The sequence below is a fragment of the Argentina anserina genome, chromosome 3 (genome assembly GCF_933775445.1).
Source record: "Argentina anserina chromosome 3, drPotAnse1.1, whole genome shotgun sequence".
Classification (NCBI taxonomy): domain Eukaryota; kingdom Viridiplantae; phylum Streptophyta; class Magnoliopsida; order Rosales; family Rosaceae; genus Argentina; species Argentina anserina.
In genome coordinates, this window is record NC_065874.1 from 13,735,759 (window position 1) to 13,751,630 (window position 15,872).

The window sequence follows — 15,872 nt, forward strand, 5'->3', positions numbered from 1 at the left end:
AGAAAACTCCTCAGGATCGATCGACACTAGTTAATCTTATCAGTATATATATTTAGTGATCCTGTAAAAATTTCATCCAATTGGATCTCGTTTGACCGTCAGAATTTCCGGTAAACCGAAAACACCACTAATATGTCCTAAGGAATGACACATTACAAAGATTCGAACGCCGAAAGCCATTTTCATATCTAAAATCACTTATTTTTTTGTTACCTATCGTGCACGGTCACACATAGGAAACCTATTTAGCAAAGCCCCGGTTAATGCGGTTTCAATATGTCAAAACACCTCTTTTTTGGCTGACCGTAGGTACGAACGGTCAAACAATGTCCAAAACTGATGAAATGTTTACGGGGTTCCTAAATATATATACCGATCATATTTGTTAGTGTAGATCGACCATATTTCAAATTAGAGTTGGTGATCGCTTAAGTGTCATCTAATATATCATAACCTTTATATAACGTTTAGAATAAAACTATCGCATTATGAAGCGACTATATGAATGAAATTTCTTGGGATCGATCGACACCTGCCGATGTGATCGGTATATATATTTAATGACCCTATAAAAATTTCATCCAATTCGGACCTCGTTTGACCGTCGGAATGTTCGGTAAATCAAAAACACCACTAATATGCCATAAAAGATGACCTATTACAAATATGCGAACGCCGAAAGCCGTTTGCATATCTGAAAATCACCTAATTTTTTTTAACTATCGTGCGCGGTCGCACGGAAGAAATCTATTTGGCAAAGCCGTGGTCAATAGAGTTTCAATATGTCAAAACGCCTATTTTTTAGTTGACCGTTGGTACGAACTGTCAAACCATGTCCAAAACGGACGAAATGTTTACGGGTTCCCTAAATATATATACCGATCACATCTACTGGTATCGATCAAGCATATTTCAAACTAGAGTTGTCGATCGTCGAAGTGTCCACTAATGTATCATAACCTTTATATTAGGTTTATGATAAAACTACCACATTATGAAGCGACTATATGAATGAAACGTCTCGGAATCGATTGACAACATCTGATGTGATTAGTATATATATATATATATGTATATATATATATATATATATATTTAGTGATCATTTTAAATTTTATCCAATTCGGATCTCATTTGACCGTCAGAATTTCCGGTAAACCAAAAACAACACTAATATGCCATAAGGAGGACCCATTAGCAAGATGCGAATGCGGAAAACTGTTTACAAATTTGAATCACCTAATTTTTGTCACCGATCGTGCGTGGTCGCAACGGGGAAACCCATTTGGTAAAGCCCCGGTTAATGAGGTTTTATTATGTGAAAACGCCTCTTTTTTGGTTGACCGTAGGTACAGACGATCAAACCATGTTCAAAACGGATGAAATTTTTACAGTGTCTCTAAATATATATATTGATCACATCTATTGGTGTTGATCAACAATATTTTGAAACTAGAATTTATTTGTGATTTTTTTAGAATGTTTTATAATAATTCTTTTATTGTTTCAAACCCTTAAATTAGAGTATTATATTGTTTTTCTAATACAAGTCTGCAAGGCCTGTCCCGGCCAGGCCCGCAAAAGCCCGCAATGCCTGCTTTAGGTGGACAAGCTTGAATATTCGTATTTTTGAAAATACCCGACTCGGCCCATTGACGAGCCCTATACGGTATCTCTTAGAATTAATCAAATTTTCATTGATGATTAGGTAACCCCTTAGAATGAACCCAACAAAGAACTGACTTAATGAGAAGAATATTTAGTAAGAACATTTCTATCAGTTTCTCTTAAAATTTTCTATTATTATTTTTTTTAAAAATTCTCTATTATAGAGGATGAAAACACCAAATTTCTATAAAAAAATGCCTCGACTTCAATAACTTCTCTATTGTATTGTATAAAATTAAATGCAAATGTATATAATTAAATAAAAATCAAATTGAATCTCATAATGTCATAATTTATACTAAGATCAAAGAATGAGTGATAAATCATTCTTTTTTTTGGATTATTTTTTAGGATGGAGAGTGAATTTTTTTCTAAGAAATTATAAATTATTTTCAAAATTATACATATTTTGAAAAATCTAAAAATCTAGAGATTTTATTTCTCTCTCTTCTCACTTTCTCTATTATATTTTTCTAATATAATTGATATTTTTTCTTTATAATAGTTATTTGAGTTTTAGAGGATAGAGTTGTGGGAGATGCTGTAGGGGGGGGACAACCCAAACCTCATTGGAAGAAATCCAAGAATATACAAATTAACAATACTTAACATATATTATATGTTTTGTAAGCACCAAAAGAAAAACTACTCTCGCAAATTACTTATGTTCGAAAGCATTTTTTTTTCAGACCAAAAAAAAAAAGCATATTTTTGAATGAGGAAAAAGAAACCCTTTCTGGTTGTGACCCACTATCCAAACTCCACAAATTCCTTAGTTGGAAATTTAGCATCAATCATGCAGATACTAATCCTACTTTAGGAAAAAGCCAACTCTCCGCATATGCCAACACGGCAACACCCCATATTAGCCTAGCCTGCACAAGAAACTTAAAAAATTGCACACAAAGTGCGGAGGCGGTGCAGTGCGTGACAAAGAGATATTCACATTATGAACTTTTATTTTGGTCTGCAACACCCACACCCTAAGGTATGTGACAAGTATTCCTTTCCCACAACCTTTTTTGAAGATCATATTGGGGTAAGATATTTGTCTCTATGAGGTAAAAGACTCATTTACTGCAATTGTTATTAGCCTAACAGCTGAGAAAGGGGTAATCTGCATTGCAGAATATATTATTCATATTCTATACCGTCTGATAAACTCAGTTGAGGATCTAAAATCTCAAAGGTTTTCATATGGTACATGAAACTGCCAATCAGAGATGAAATACTTAAGAGGTTGGAATCTATGTATGAAACCAATGATCAATGTCTCCAAATAATCTGTCAGTAGTTTTCAAAAGACAAAACAATGTTTTTAGCCATTGCTGATAATTACCAAAGTGTTTAGATCAAAGAATGTTTGTATTCCCATACCTAACCTAATGCTAGATACTTGAAAAGTTAAGAGATGAACTTACACACCCTAATGACCAGACACACGTAATGGCAAGCAGTCTAGAAGCAGAAAAACAATGAATAAATAACAGTTTAAGTTCATCAAATTACCAGACTTTTATGTTATTAGGGAAAATCAAAAAAGAAAAGAGGAAAGACCATCAATGGAAAAAGCCTCTGCCTTGTAAGACCAATAGTCTCTTGCTTCCAACGGACTGCAATAAAATATGAATGCATGATTTAGCTTGTTCAAAAGATTCTTGTATTGATGGTCCAGAATCCAGATTCATTATTATTATTATTATTTTTAATTTCCAAACACGTATTGTATTGATGAGATTTCTTTTATGAACAGTAAGCGTGGTAGTTATGAGATTTCAATGGATTCTGCATAAGCAACAATTATCAATCAATCAGTCTCAACTCTCAAGTTTGAATGGGATAGGATTTTGCCACATTTTCCATAATACAGACTCAGCCTTGGGTTGCTTTCCAGATGTAATTTCTTCTTACCTATCAAGCAAGATGTAGCTAGAAAAGAAATATTCCCATCCCAATAAACTTTACATCCTTCCAATACGCCCATGGAATTTGTCCTCTACTTTTTTATAAGGTCTTCTCTTCTTTCCCACTTTAAGAAGCCACAACCTCTCGAAACCTCTCCACCATAGACTCAGAATTTCAGCTCAATTCATCTCCAAAGTCTTCCATGACTACCACCACTCACAAGAAGCTTGAAATTTTTACAGATGATCAAACTCCACAGAAATGGTGTGTTCTATTGAGAGAAGAAGTGTTCAAGAAGTTAATGTCACAAGGTAGTCCAATAGTGCACAAGGTGTTTGGTGGTGGATCATTTTTCAGTCCTCTTTTGTTTGGGAAATTCTTTGATCCATCTGATGCCTTTCCACTGTGGGAGTTTGAGTCAGATATCTTATTGTCTAGTCTAAGAAGCTCTGGCCAAAGCACTATTGATTGGTTTCAGACAGATCAGGATTATGTTCTCAAAGCAGAACTACCAGGTAATCGATCAAGATCAATTACCAAGCTAGTAGTACTTTTATTCTCTAATATTTTTATATTTGTTTCAACGATAATTAACCATACCAACCAAGGAGACTTCCTATAGTATGTTGTTATAAATCATGCAAATTGTTGGCAGGCTGCAGGTTTCAACCATACAAATTATTACAAACGTAAGGACAGTCTAGCTAGACATAATTCCTTAATTCACAAGTAAGACAAGGGGGAGGGGTTTCTTGTATATTTATTTATTTTTCAAGCTTTTATTTTATGTAAATTGATTGGCCTAAACAATCTAGTTTTATTACTGTAATCAAAAGTATTATCATTTTTTGAAGAAGTAAAACCAAAGTTTGATGATCATGGATAGATACATGCACCGGTTTATTACTCAAAAATTATTTCAAAATATTTCTGTCAGGGATATTTCTGTTTGTTTAAATCATATCTTGGCAAAGTTTAATAACTTTTACTAAGGTGGTTGATTTTTGACTATTTGGTCAAAGACTTACTAGCTCTCAACTTACTAAATTATATAGCTATGAACTTTTACATTAGTTAAACACTATTCGAGAGTTGAAGGGTAAGGCAGATTAAAATAGTTCAAACTAGAGACAATGTTCATGAAGCTAGTTTATTGATTAACACTAGACTGTTGATTTTGGTGAAACAGGAGGAGGGAAAAACAGTGTTCAAGTGTATGCTGAAAATGGGAAGGTTTTGGAGATTAGCGGGCAGTGGAAACAGCAGCAGCCCAAGACAAACACTACAAGAGATTGGAGAAGTGAGCAGTGGTGGGAATATGGGTATGTAAGGAGGCTTGAGCTCCCACAAGATGCAGATTGGAGAAAGATAGAGGCATATGTGACAAATGACCAGATGTTGGAAATCAAACTTCACAAGATCAAGAACCCCTTGGATTCTGATAATAATCAGAACGCAACTGCATAAGATATGTGATGAAAGAATGAATCATTTTGCCTTTTAATTATTATCTTGACACTGCTGTAATGTAATTGTGTTGATTTTGTAACTACTGAATATTATGTATAATTAAATAATATGGGCAAACGCAATATCAACGGGGATGTAGCTCAGATGGTAGAGCGCTCGCTTAGCATGCGAGAGGTACGGGGATCGATACCCCGCATCTCCATTTTGCAGCTCTTTTTTATTTTGTATTTTTCTCCCTTCTCCTTTCTTGTTTAACTTATACGGCTTGTCGTTCTATCAAACCCCAAACCCCAAGTATACATCGAACCATTTATTGTTATTAATTTTGGGGTTAATTCCTCCTCTGGTACTTAAAGTATGACTACTTAGACAATTTGGTACCTGATGTATGAAAATGGACAATTTGGTACCTGAAGTTCTCATTTGTAAGCCATTTTGGTACTTCTATCAATTTTGATAATATTTTAAGATTATTTTCGTCATTTCTAGCCATAAACTCATTAAATTCACATTTTCTTCATTTCTTTCTATAATTGTCTCTCTTTGAAGATAATTAAATTGATATATCTACTTCACTTAACATCTACTTCACTTATATCGAAAATAATTTTTTTTCTTAATATACTTATTGTATTCTAATTATTTTTTCCAAAAGAAATAAATTGTCTTTATGCAATTATAATTTTTATTTAAATATTTTTTTAATTACTTATAATTTAAATTGATAGCTACATTATGAAAACTTATATACGTAAATCATCAAAGATACTAAGTGGATGAGTTATCAAAGTTTTAGTGATAATTTAGAGGCAATTTGGATGTATTATGAAAAAAATAAGTAAAGTAGAGATAAGATGACGGAAATAACCCTGAAAATATGGTCAAAATTGACATAAGTACCAAAAATGGCCTAAATTTGAGAACTTTAGGTATCAAATTGTCCGTTTTCATACCTCATGTACCAAATTGTCTAAGTAGTCAAATACAGGGGCAGAACTACGTTGTAGGCTGGTAGGGCTGTAGCCCTACCGAAAATGAGCTTAATAGTTTACATATTAAATGTGAATCTCTACACTCTACTTGAGATTGTTCAGTTGGTTAAGACCAAGTTGATTAATTAAGTCCCGCCCACTTCTTAGGTCGAATCGCACATCTCACACTTATCTCTGTTTTTTTTTTTTGTCTGTTTTCCTTTCTCCTACCCAGTTCTTTTCTTCTTATTTTTTTTTCACTTCTTTTATATCACAATTTTCAATTAGTATATCTTATAGGGGCTAGACCATCTATATTTCTTCATTATTTTTCCTCTTTTTCTTTAGTTACAACAAATTTCATATGCAATTTCTTTAATTAATTTGTTTCTGTAAAAAAAAAAATTTTGCCTTAAAAACTAGCCATACCCAATGGTGGTTCCTGGTTCCGCCACTGGTCAAACATCAACTACTATAAGAGGAATTTACCCTTAATTTTGGGTGGATTTTCCGGTTAGAAGATCATTTTGCACCTTATGACTTGAACACAATCACCTAGATATATATGATCGAAGCACACTACTTGCCTAATTGTATCATGTAGACCACGCCACCACGGTGACAACATATATTTCTCTAACTATGGCCTAAATATATAGCTTTGGTTGTGCTCCTCGTCTCATTATTAAGCTCACATTCTACTTGCAAAAATGTTCTAGTCCACTGACATTATCTATGAAGTTTGAGATTTGAGGATGTGAATCCCATAAAGATTAGCAATTGTGTTGATGAGGATTTAGGTCTCTCCAACTATGACCGATCCAAAATTTTCTGCATGAAATGACTACCATGCATCTAGATGACTTACTCTCAATTTGGAAAGAAAACAAAAATTGAGAATTCTACGTACTGTTTTCTTTGATACAAAGAATTCATTCTGAAGGGTTCTCGTATTTGATCTTTGAGCGTACGTTGTAGGTGATCCAACTCACTAACCTAGTTGTTCTTTTTCTTGTCTTGGGTCAAACGGAATCTCACAAACTCGAAATTTAGTTAATAATTTCTAGTTATATAGGTCAACAAGCATATAGTAGTTAGGAGCCGCCCAAGCATTAGAAACTCAAAGTCTCGTTTGCTTGGATATCAAACTTAACGAATTGGTCATAAAAGAATAATTAATATAAACACATGCAACCGCCATTTGCCAGCAGTACGTACGTAAGAGGCAGATTAGGGTTTTTCATTAGTTTATTTGTTAGTTTTGGATTTAAGATGTAATCATTTCGATGATTAAGGAACTAGTGACGAACTGACGATCATGATTATATAGTCCTATGCTCATTCCTCCAAAATTACTGTTAGTAGGTTAACATACCACAGTGATTACCTGCTGTTCGGGTTATTATGTTTGCTGATGATGAACATGCAATAACGTAATAACTCGATCTGGTCGACTTACATACTTAGCCTTTATGAAGCCAAGCTTCCTCATTGCCATGATCACCACTGTCATTATTAATTGGACTAGAAACTGAACCTTCTGTATATCAAGTTGGAGCTAGCTGAAATAACCAAAATAATTAACAAAGTTAAAATCTAGAGATGGAATGATCTTTAATCTCTTAACATTTTTCGTGAATTATGTAGACAATTTTAAACATTGTTGTACATTGAATAAACTAAAATCATTCCAAGACGTACGAAAGTAAGCAATTGATAAAAAAGGGCGACGATTCTTACTGACAACGTTACCGTGGAGAGCCCATTTTCTTGACATATCTGCATGACTGCATGAGCCAGTCGCAGCACCCAGCCATCATAACGACATGAGATATTGCTAGAATTAATTCTCATCATTGATCGAGTTATGACATTCTGTAATCAAACGAGTATATTCTTCTGTAGTTGTTAAGTACGTACGATGGTTGACAATTAGAAGAGTCGAAATCTCTCTATAGAGCTTTAGGGTTTCTGCTTTGTTTGTGCTTGAGATTTCATATTACGAAGCCGTAGCACATTGTCACCACAAAATAGGCTAATTAAGTACGTTGCTTCCATCTAAAGGCTAATTATATAAAGAACTAAAAGCTAGAAGCAGGGACCTCCTCTGGACCTCTACACACACAGATACATTGCTATGCGATACATTTATATCTATAAGATAGGAAGAATTGAAGTATTTATTCCATATTTAGTAAAGAGAGGACCTGATCGATATTGCAGCATGCAGGAGCACATGAGCAGGCAAAGTGATGATAGGGTATATATGACCTAACTCTTTTCACATAGAAAATATTAGCAATTAAACACTTCAGCATATTTCTTTTTACAAAGAGAAGGAAGAATAATCGATCTCAGGAGGGCGAGAGGTCTAGTTCATTAATAATTAGCACTGGCTGTAGAAGAAGCTTCTTAAAAGGTCTGGAGTTACTAATTAGATAGATCAGAAAGTGACACCCCCAGAATGCAGCTGAGCACCGAGAAATGAAAAGAAACACCAACAACTATATGTGCGTGAATCATTAAGATATGAAGTTGCATCTTTTTTAATTGTATAATTAACTTTACCAAAGAAATGGGTACGTAGAATATAGCTTTGAGGGGAAATCAAAGTGAAAAATTCTTGGCCTCCATTTGACGCAAGTGAAAATGGTTTTTTAATTCTGATCGATCTGGTGGATAAAGTTGGGGATTATTTGGAGCTGGTCTTCGCTGGTTGCTTCAGCTAGGGGTTAGGAGATAGCAGAGAATGAACCATTTTACTAATTAATCAATAAGTGTGAACTGTGTGATTAATTTGTGCGTACGTATACATTACTGCTGTAAGCAGAAGACTGTACAAACAATGATTGTGCTTATGCATTAGTGGCATTATTATAAGAAACAACTAATTTGGTTACACCAAATGTTTCTAACTGAAGAATACGAATATACGATCCATCGGGCGACCCCTTTCATTTAAGTTTTCTTTGAAGAAAAATATACATCTATATTATGTTGGTACAGATTACAGATAGATTAGGTTGGGATTGGGACCAAGGGAGAAAACACGTACTTATCAAAGTATTTTAGTATGCACTATGCGAACTTGCGAACTTACAATTTTATTTGGATATTGGATAATTGCAAAGATAATGTTACGGCAAAGAAATGCCAAAAAAAATCATGAAACGCCATTAGGCAGAAGAAATTTCGTGTTCATAGCTAATCAATTGACATGATTAGAAGATAAACTAAATTTTTAGGGAGACGACTACTAGTAGACGACAACAAATATGAAGCCCTCAAAATTACAAATGTGTCAATATAGAATAATGGACATCACCTTTTGACATCCATTTACGTATATGATGTCCTCTCTTAAGGTCTATTAGAGCTATAAATTGTGTTCCTCCAAATTACATATTTATCATCACTTTTGCGTACCCAAAGCCAAAAATCTTTCAAAGAAATTCCATTTTCATATCTAAAATGGGCTTCAACTTATGAAAGCTACATGCAAGGTAAAGAGGATATGTCAACTTTCTTGTTCACCTATTTTGTAGTATAATGAAATTTATTTTAGGATGTTACTCCTTACATTTCAACATCAACACAACACTGTACTATTTATTTTCTTATTCCATCTGAAAACTAATACGAATTAAAGATGATTTGAAAATGAAATTCTAGCACAAACATGTCCATTTATACACACTAGCATGTACACATGTATATTTCCACAGACTACACAATCATTTTAATTTTAGGTAGTGGTTTCTTTCCACAATTGTCTCCCCTTAATTTTAGTTTACTTATTTCCACTTGTTGTATTTTTACTGTAATCATCTTTGATATATCATGTTTTATTTTAAAAATTTATCTTCTATAGTCGTTATTAGAATTTTAATTTATAAATGAAACTGTTGACACTAATAGTGTCTTCAGTTATAATAGTGGAGATATTTTATAATTCCATCAACATAGGGTGAGTCGAATTATTATGTCACTAGACTGACTCAAACAAAGTATAAGTCTGATCCGCAACAAACTCGACACAGTCACCAGTTTAGGAAATTTGTTCTCTTTTTCAGCGTATTTACGTGGTTGTAATATTCTCAATAATTCCCAAAAACTAAATATCGATCTAAAACATAAAAACAAACTACAAGGCTAGTAGAGACATTAGCACATGAACATTGTTGTTTCTATTTGGTCAGCATAGCCATACCGCTTGATCCACATTTTCAAAATCATTCAAAATCCCAAACGGCAGTAAATAAAAATACCAATCTAATCCATCCAATCCAACAACCACCACCAACGAGCTAAGTAAATCTTGGGAGGATTTAAAGTTTTAAATTTTTTACTCCTGAAAACAAAACTAAAAAACAACCAAGCTTTGAGGAGAGTTTGCGTTCTGTTTTTTCTAATACTTTCTGGGTTCCTTGTTTGGGGATCCTCCTCTTCCTGCTTGTTGAAGCAACGGCTGGGATTACACTGCTCGCTTTGAATACAATCCATGGCCCCACATCACCACACATTCTTCTGAAAGCCCCTCATTTTTCTTTTCTACAAATATTTTCCCACAACACAAAAGCTCAAGTCTTGATTGCTGTTTTGAGAAACATCAACCCATTTAAGTTTTTGGTTGTTTTGTTTTTCACATGTAGTTTTAGTGTTTTGAGTTCTTTGGTGAAACTGTGTTTTGAGTTGGGTTTCTTGAAAAAAATTGATCTTTTTGACAAATCTAGAGTTGTTGATGAAGTTGGTGTGAGAAAGTTTCAATCTTGGTAAAAATGGTGAGCACTGCAAACAATTGGAGATTCCGGCCAGCTTATGCTATGGTGAATGGGGGACCCGACTTGGCTCCCACTAGTGCTCCGGCGAGTAATGCCGGGTCGGAGTGCGGCGACGTTGAGTTCACCAGAGAATATGTTGAAGCATTGTTGAATGAGAGGCCCAAAAGGAAAGACAGGTTCAGTCTCAAGGTTAGTGGTTTTAAAATCCTTGGTTTGGTTTAATTAAAAAGCATTAGGGTGTTTTAGTGTTCTGAATTATCAAATTTGATTGATTTTTGCAGGAAAAATGTGACTCTTTGACTGACTATATTAGAAGGCTGAAGCCTGTTATAAGATGGTTTCAAGAGCTTGAGGGAAACTATTTGTTGGAGCATGAAAAGTTACAGAACAGTTTGGAAGTGTCTGAGCTAAAGCGCTCTGAAATGGGTAACGTGCCATTGCCTTGTGTGTATGATATGAAATTTTGAGAAATGAATTTGTTTTGTTAAGTGAAGTGATTGGATTTCTTTTATTATAGATCTTTTACTGAAAAACAAGGAAGAGGAATTGAATTCAATTATAGCGGAGCTTAGGAAAAACTATGCTTCATTACAGGAGAAATTTACTAAAGAAGAAATGGATAAGATGGTAAGTTGGGTGGGTTGGATATCCGGTGTGGCTGATTGAGTTTAGTTGTTTGATGAGATTGTTTAAACTTGATATATTAATTAGGCTGCAATGGATTCTTTCACCCGAGAAAGAGATGCTAGACTTGAAATTGAGCGGTCCAAGTATTCCCTCTCAGATGAGCTTGAAAGAGTTCAACGAGACCTCACAAGTTCTAAACAGCAGGTCAAATAGAATATTCCTGTGCTTTTTCACTTTATCATTCTATTATGGGTGATTAAAAAATTTCTACTTTAGTGCTTGATCTGATTACTTGGGCGGAATTCTGCAGAATGCTTCACTGAGTGACATGTACAAACGGCAGCAAGAATATATTGCAAATTTGCAGCAGTACAACAGTAAACTACAGACTGATCTCTCCACAGTGGAGGAGGACCGTAAGCGTGTGGAGACCGAAAAGGCTAGTATCGTGGAGAATCTGGGCATGTATAGGGGTCAGCTTCAAGTGTCCAGGGTGAGTTTCTTTTTATAGATTGTTTTATTTAAAAACAAGTACGATCAATTATGTTATCCTCCTTTATGTAGCTGATACTGGGAGATAGCTACCCTCCTTTATGGATATTAATTGGATACTGGGAGTTAGCTGTCCTCCTTTATGCAGCTGATATGCTCTAATAAAAATTTAATTGATAAGAAAGAAAGTAAAGTTTGTGGTAATTAGGATCTTATATATGTTATCACTGGCTTTATAACGCAGAAAATTTCTATTTAAACTCTAATGTTTTTTGTTTAATTTCATTATTGCGTCCTTCAGTGGCAATTATGTTAGGGGAAATTATCTTCAATATGCTTTGTTGTTGGAATATCAGGCCATTACTCTGTTTCTGTGGTCAGGGGTTTAGGTATTTCATTAAAAATTATAAACAAGTACGAAAGATAGGACAGTAATATGATATCAAAGTGGTTTACTTCCTGTGTATTCTTCTTTTGGTGACTGCTATGGACAAGGAACCATTTAAAACTAATACCTGATTGGTCTCATACAGCAATGTCAGGAGGAGGCAGTCAAGCAGAGAGATGCTTTGGCCACTGAAGTTGCAAGCCTTAAAATGGACCTGCAACAAGCAAGAGATGATTGTGATCGACATCAATTGCAAGTTCAGAGTTTAAGTGCTGAATTTATGGAGTATAAAGAGTCTACCGAAAAATCTTGTTATGAGTGGGGTAACCTCACATCAGAAAATGCAGAACTGGAGGTTGTTATATAATACTTATCTTTTTCTTATTTAGTTTTGTATCTAGAACAGTTGTTAACATAATGATGTGTATTTTTCAGGCAAGGTGTCTGTCACAAAGTGAACGCATAAAGGAATTGCAAGACCAACTAATGAGTGCAGAGAAGAAATTACAGGTATATCATATCTTTTTTTTCCTCTGGGATTGTGAGTGTGTGTCTGTGTCTGTGTCTGTGTGGCATGATCCACGCTTGAGTAGAGTGTATGATTCTGGACCGTTGATTTTGGAATGCAATGTTTAAACCACTTGCCCGTTATGCTGGTTGAAGGTGTTAAGTATTGTTGTTTTCTCTTTCTAGCTGTCCGACTTATCTACAATGGAAAGAAGAACAGAATATGAAGGGCAAAAGATTCTTATAAGTGAGTTACAAACTCGTTTGGCGGATGCAGAATTTAAACTTATTGAAGGAGAAATGCTGCGTAAAAAGTTGCACAATGAAAACTTGGTAATTTATCTGCCATAGCTTTTATCAGCTAGAATTGTTTCCACCTTACTAATGTTCTCATGCTACAGGAACTAAAAGGAAACATCCGCGTATTCTGTAGAGTCCGACCTTTTTTGGCTGAAGATGATTCTAACACAGAAGGGAAAATTATTTCATATCCCACATCAATGGATGCTCTTGGACGGGGGATTGAACTAGCGCAAAATGGTACAGTACTTAAAAATCAATAGTAAATTACAGCTCTTTCTCTGCACACTGTACTCATGCGATTCTTGTATATTTCATCAGGGCAAAAACATTCTTTCAAATTTGACAGAGTTTTTATTCCTGATGTATCACAAGAAGATGTATTCGAAGACATTTCACAACTCGTTCAAAGTGCTCTTGATGGTTATAAGGTGATTAATTGGGTCTCAAGTTTCAATGACATTTCATGCCACCTAGTGCCTAATTTTTTAAACTAAATTACTTGTGTTTTAAGTTCTCTTATTAGTTTTCGTGGAAATCTTTTTATAGTTTCTTGGTCATGTATGGTTTATATTTCTTCTATATTGTTATTTTGGTTTTCATATTTGCTTGTTAAGTGAGTATCAGGTGTGTATTGTTCATTGTCTGATCAAGTTGCAATATATGTATGCATGTATGTGTCCGAGCATATGTCCGTGTGCATCTGTATATTATTTTGTTGTACTTGGTAACATAATTGTAGCTAAGATTTTCTTTTGTAGTTACTTTGCTTTCTTAATTATGTACAACTGTGGATATTTAGTGAAGGTGGCTTCTTGTTTCAGGTTTGCATCTTTGCTTATGGTCAAACAGGATCAGGCAAAACCTATACCATGATGGGTAAGCCGGGGGATCCAGAGCAAAAAGGTTTGATCCCTCGTACATTGGAACAAATATTTAAAACCAGACAATTTGTCCAGCCACAAGGCTGGAAATATGAAATGCAGGTGACTTAAATCTCTCTCTGTCTCTCTCTCTCTCTCTAGTTGCATCTTTTTTTAATCTTTTTTTTTTCATTTGACATATATATGTAGGTGTCAATGTTGGAAATTTACAATGAAACAATTCGTGATCTGTTAGCAACAAATCGGTCATCTTTGGAAAGAACAGAAAATGGTACCCCTGGAAAGCAATATACAATCAAACATGATGTAAATGGAAACACCCATGTCTCTGATCTTACCGTTGTGGATGTGCGTAGCGCTAAAGAAGTTTCTTTTCTCCTAGAACGGGCTGCTCATAGCAGGTTGCTAAATCTAAACAATGATTATGGATTCCTCCTCTATTCTTCCTCCCATTGTTGTTTTATTTCTTGTTGATAGTGTCAGATAATTTTTGTGAGATCGTCTATCACTCTATCACAAATAAATATTCTTCCATGCTTGTTATCTGTTTACACATTCTACTACTTTGGCCATGTTGAAATGCTTCTTTACCACAGCCAAAACTGTTGATAGCAAAATTCAGATGTTTTTTCGACCTAAAAGAAAAAAAAATTCAGGTGTTCAATTGACCTATGTTGTTGTGATGTTTTTACTTTTTATCTTAGTGTTAAGGTTCAAATGACTCATAGTCTCATACTCATTGTCCGTCTGATCTGGTACCTAATCTTCTAAATATTTGAACGGATTTACTTACTGCTACCTGATTCCTTTCAGGTCTGTAGGCAAGACTCAAATGAATGAGCAATCATCACGGAGCCATTTTGTTTTCACACTACGCATATATGGTGTTAATGAGGTAAAGACATTGCTTTCCTCTATAAGCAGTACTCATACTTGTATTAGTTTGCTAATCTATTTTGATAACATAATTTCATCTTAGAGTACTGAACAACAAGTACAAGGTGTCCTGAACCTTATTGATCTTGCGGGGAGTGAACGCCTTTCTAAGAGTGGATCAACTGGGGAGCGATTGAAAGAAACTCAAGTGAATATTCATCTTTTATTTGGCTTATATGTTAGTATGCTAGTCATTTTTCAACTGAATAATCTTATGATTTTGCTTTTGAATGCTATTAGGCCATCAACAAGAGCTTGTCATCTTTAAGTGACGTTATATTTGCCTTGGCAAAGAAGGAGGACCATGTGCCATTTAGGAACTCAAAGCTTACTTATCTTCTCCAGGTTATTGTTTACTTGTTTAAGCAATATGTTGGAAATTGTCATTAGATTAGGATTATCATTGGATTCCGTCCATGCTATATCTTCTTGTCAGACGGTCTCGTATGTCCAGTAAGAAGTTTTGAAGATAATTGCACTTGTGGTTTCCTGTTTGACTATAATCTGTGGTTGCTTGGACTATTTAAGAAATTATAATTCTGAAATCAAATTTTGATCAGCCATGTCTAGGAGGGGACTCAAAGACATTGATGTTCGTAAACATTGCTCCTGATCCCTCATCAGCAGGTGAATCACTCTGCTCACTTCGTTTTGCTGCACGTGTAAATGCCTGTGAGATCGGAGTTCCACGACGTCAGACTTACATGAGACCTTCAGATTCACGGTTGAGCTATGGTTGATCTTTGATCGCATATATTTTTCTGTTAATTCATGATCAATTATTTGTATTGCATCAGTAGGAAGAGTTATGAAGTGAAAATTGAGAATGGTTCTAGCATAGGCTTATTTGTATAGTAACGAGTTGTGTATTCCTATCAGCTAAACATAGGAGAATCCTTTATTCTTCATATTTCTCTGAACGTGACCATGTTCTGCCGAAGTA

General features: G+C 34.7%; 2 protein-coding genes and 1 non-coding gene across 3 annotated transcripts; all 3 read left to right on the top strand.

Moving 5' to 3' along the window:
- The first annotated feature begins 3,627 nt into the window (after positions 1–3,627).
- LOC126788379 (21.7 kDa class VI heat shock protein) lies at positions 3,628–5,281 on the top strand. Its single transcript, XM_050514368.1, has 2 exons — positions 3,628–4,088; positions 4,763–5,281. The coding sequence occupies exons 1-2, from the start codon at positions 3,776–3,778 to the stop codon at positions 5,038–5,040; spliced, it is 591 nt and encodes a 196-aa protein (XP_050370325.1). The 5' UTR covers positions 3,628–3,775; the 3' UTR covers positions 5,041–5,281.
- Positions 5,173–5,245, top strand: TRNAA-AGC (transfer RNA alanine (anticodon AGC)). Its single transcript has one exon. It is a non-coding gene; the product is annotated as a tRNA-Ala (tRNA).
- Positions 5,282–10,488: 5,207 nt separating the features above from the next.
- On the top strand, positions 10,489–15,837 carry LOC126785734 (kinesin-like protein KIN-14N). Its single transcript, XM_050511360.1, has 16 exons — positions 10,489–10,984; positions 11,077–11,221; positions 11,313–11,422; positions 11,507–11,626; positions 11,733–11,915; positions 12,448–12,657; positions 12,738–12,812; positions 12,996–13,142; positions 13,211–13,349; positions 13,431–13,540; positions 13,934–14,095; positions 14,183–14,394; positions 14,807–14,888; positions 14,973–15,077; positions 15,170–15,274; positions 15,490–15,837. The coding sequence occupies exons 1-16, from the start codon at positions 10,793–10,795 to the stop codon at positions 15,667–15,669; spliced, it is 2,277 nt and encodes a 758-aa protein (XP_050367317.1). The 5' UTR covers positions 10,489–10,792; the 3' UTR covers positions 15,670–15,837.
- The last annotated feature ends 35 nt before the right edge of the window (positions 15,838–15,872 follow it).

Coding starts and splice junctions, on each gene's coding strand:
- LOC126788379 (XM_050514368.1), top strand. CDS start 3,776: ATGACTACCACCACTCACAAGAAGCTTGAAATTTTTACAGATGATCAA. Junction 4,089..4,762: donor TCTCAAAGCAGAACTACCAG/GTAATCGATCAA, acceptor TTGGTGAAACAG/GAGGAGGGAAAAACAGTGTT.
- LOC126785734 (XM_050511360.1), top strand. CDS start 10,793: ATGGTGAGCACTGCAAACAATTGGAGATTCCGGCCAGCTTATGCTATG. Junction 13,143..13,210: donor AGTTGCACAATGAAAACTTG/GTAATTTATCTG, acceptor CTCATGCTACAG/GAACTAAAAGGAAACATCCG. Junction 15,078..15,169: donor AGCGATTGAAAGAAACTCAA/GTGAATATTCAT, acceptor GAATGCTATTAG/GCCATCAACAAGAGCTTGTC.